The sequence below is a fragment of the Malus sylvestris genome, chromosome 5, assembly GCF_916048215.2.
Source record: "Malus sylvestris chromosome 5, drMalSylv7.2, whole genome shotgun sequence".
NCBI classification, from domain to species: domain Eukaryota; kingdom Viridiplantae; phylum Streptophyta; class Magnoliopsida; order Rosales; family Rosaceae; genus Malus; species Malus sylvestris.
In genome coordinates, this window is record NC_062264.1 from 43054287 (window position 1) to 43055451 (window position 1165).

General features: G+C 51.2%; 1 protein-coding gene across 1 annotated transcript; it reads left to right on the forward strand.

Moving 5' to 3' along the window:
• LOC126622298 (ethylene-responsive transcription factor 4-like) lies at positions 1–1165 on the forward strand. The gene has a single exon (XM_050290989.1). The coding sequence runs from the start codon at positions 125–127 to the stop codon at positions 866–868; it is 744 nt and encodes a 247-aa protein (XP_050146946.1). The 5' UTR covers positions 1–124; the 3' UTR covers positions 869–1165.

Sequence of the window (1165 nt, forward strand, 5' to 3'; positions counted from 1 at the left end):
AAAACCCACAGCCTGCCTCCTAGTCCTCCATCGCCATCTCCACACCCGTTTCTCTCACATATTTTCTGCAGCCAAACACTCTTTCCACCCAAACACTACATACACAAAACGCCACCGTTTAGTTATGGCGCCGAGAGAGAAGACGGCCACCGCCGCCGTTAGGATGAACGGTAACGGAAACGTGAAGGAGGTGCATTTTAGAGGTGTGAGGAAGAGGCCGTGGGGGAGGTACGCCGCCGAGATCAGAGATCCCGGCAAGAAGAGCCGGGTCTGGCTCGGAACCTTCGATACGGCGGAGGAAGCCGCCCGGGCCTACGACGCCGCCGCCATAGAGTTCCGCGGTGCCAAGGCCAAGACCAACTTCCCTCAGCCTTCGGAAAATGTTACCCTGAATGTTACAAAAAATAATAATAATAAAATTAGTAGCGGAAGCAACAATCAGAGCCCGAGTCAGAGCAGCACGGTGGAGTCCTCCAGCCGTGAGCCGCCGGCCCTCATGGTCGATTCTTCGCCGTTGGATCTAAATCTCGCTCACGGTGTCAGCTCCGCGCCGATGAGGTTCCCCTTCCAGCACCATCAGGTTCCGGGATTCGGAGCTGTCATCGGAGTTCCGTCTTCCGCCGCGGCGGCCGCGAAGCAGGTGCTCTATTTGGACTCGGTTTTCAGAGCCGGCGCGATGAAGAATCACCAGTTTCATCCACGCATGAGATTCGATCACCCCAACTTCCACCAGCCCGATTTCCACGCTGCCGGCGGGGCCCAGAGCGACTCGGACTCGTCCTCGGTGGTCGATCTGAACCAGAACGATCTTCCTCGCGGCGGCGGAGGGTTCGATCTTAACCTCCCTCCACCACCGGACCTCGCTTGATTTTGGTTTTCGAGAAGCGCGCGGCGACGGCACGAGTTAATAGGGAATCTTCAATTTCAGTTTCCTTTTATTAATTTTATAATTTTCTAATTTCTAAGATAGAAAAAGAAAAAAAATTACATGAAAAGAGAAACCAATTAAAGAAGCTCCATGTAAATACGTAGTTGATCGGATCATCATCCTTTTTTTCCAGCAGCGAAACTCCACCGTGTTTCATTCTGTTGTGACTTTTTTTTTCGATATCAATTTTCAGGTGTAATCTCTCGTTTAAGAAATAATTAACTGTTAATTTCTGAA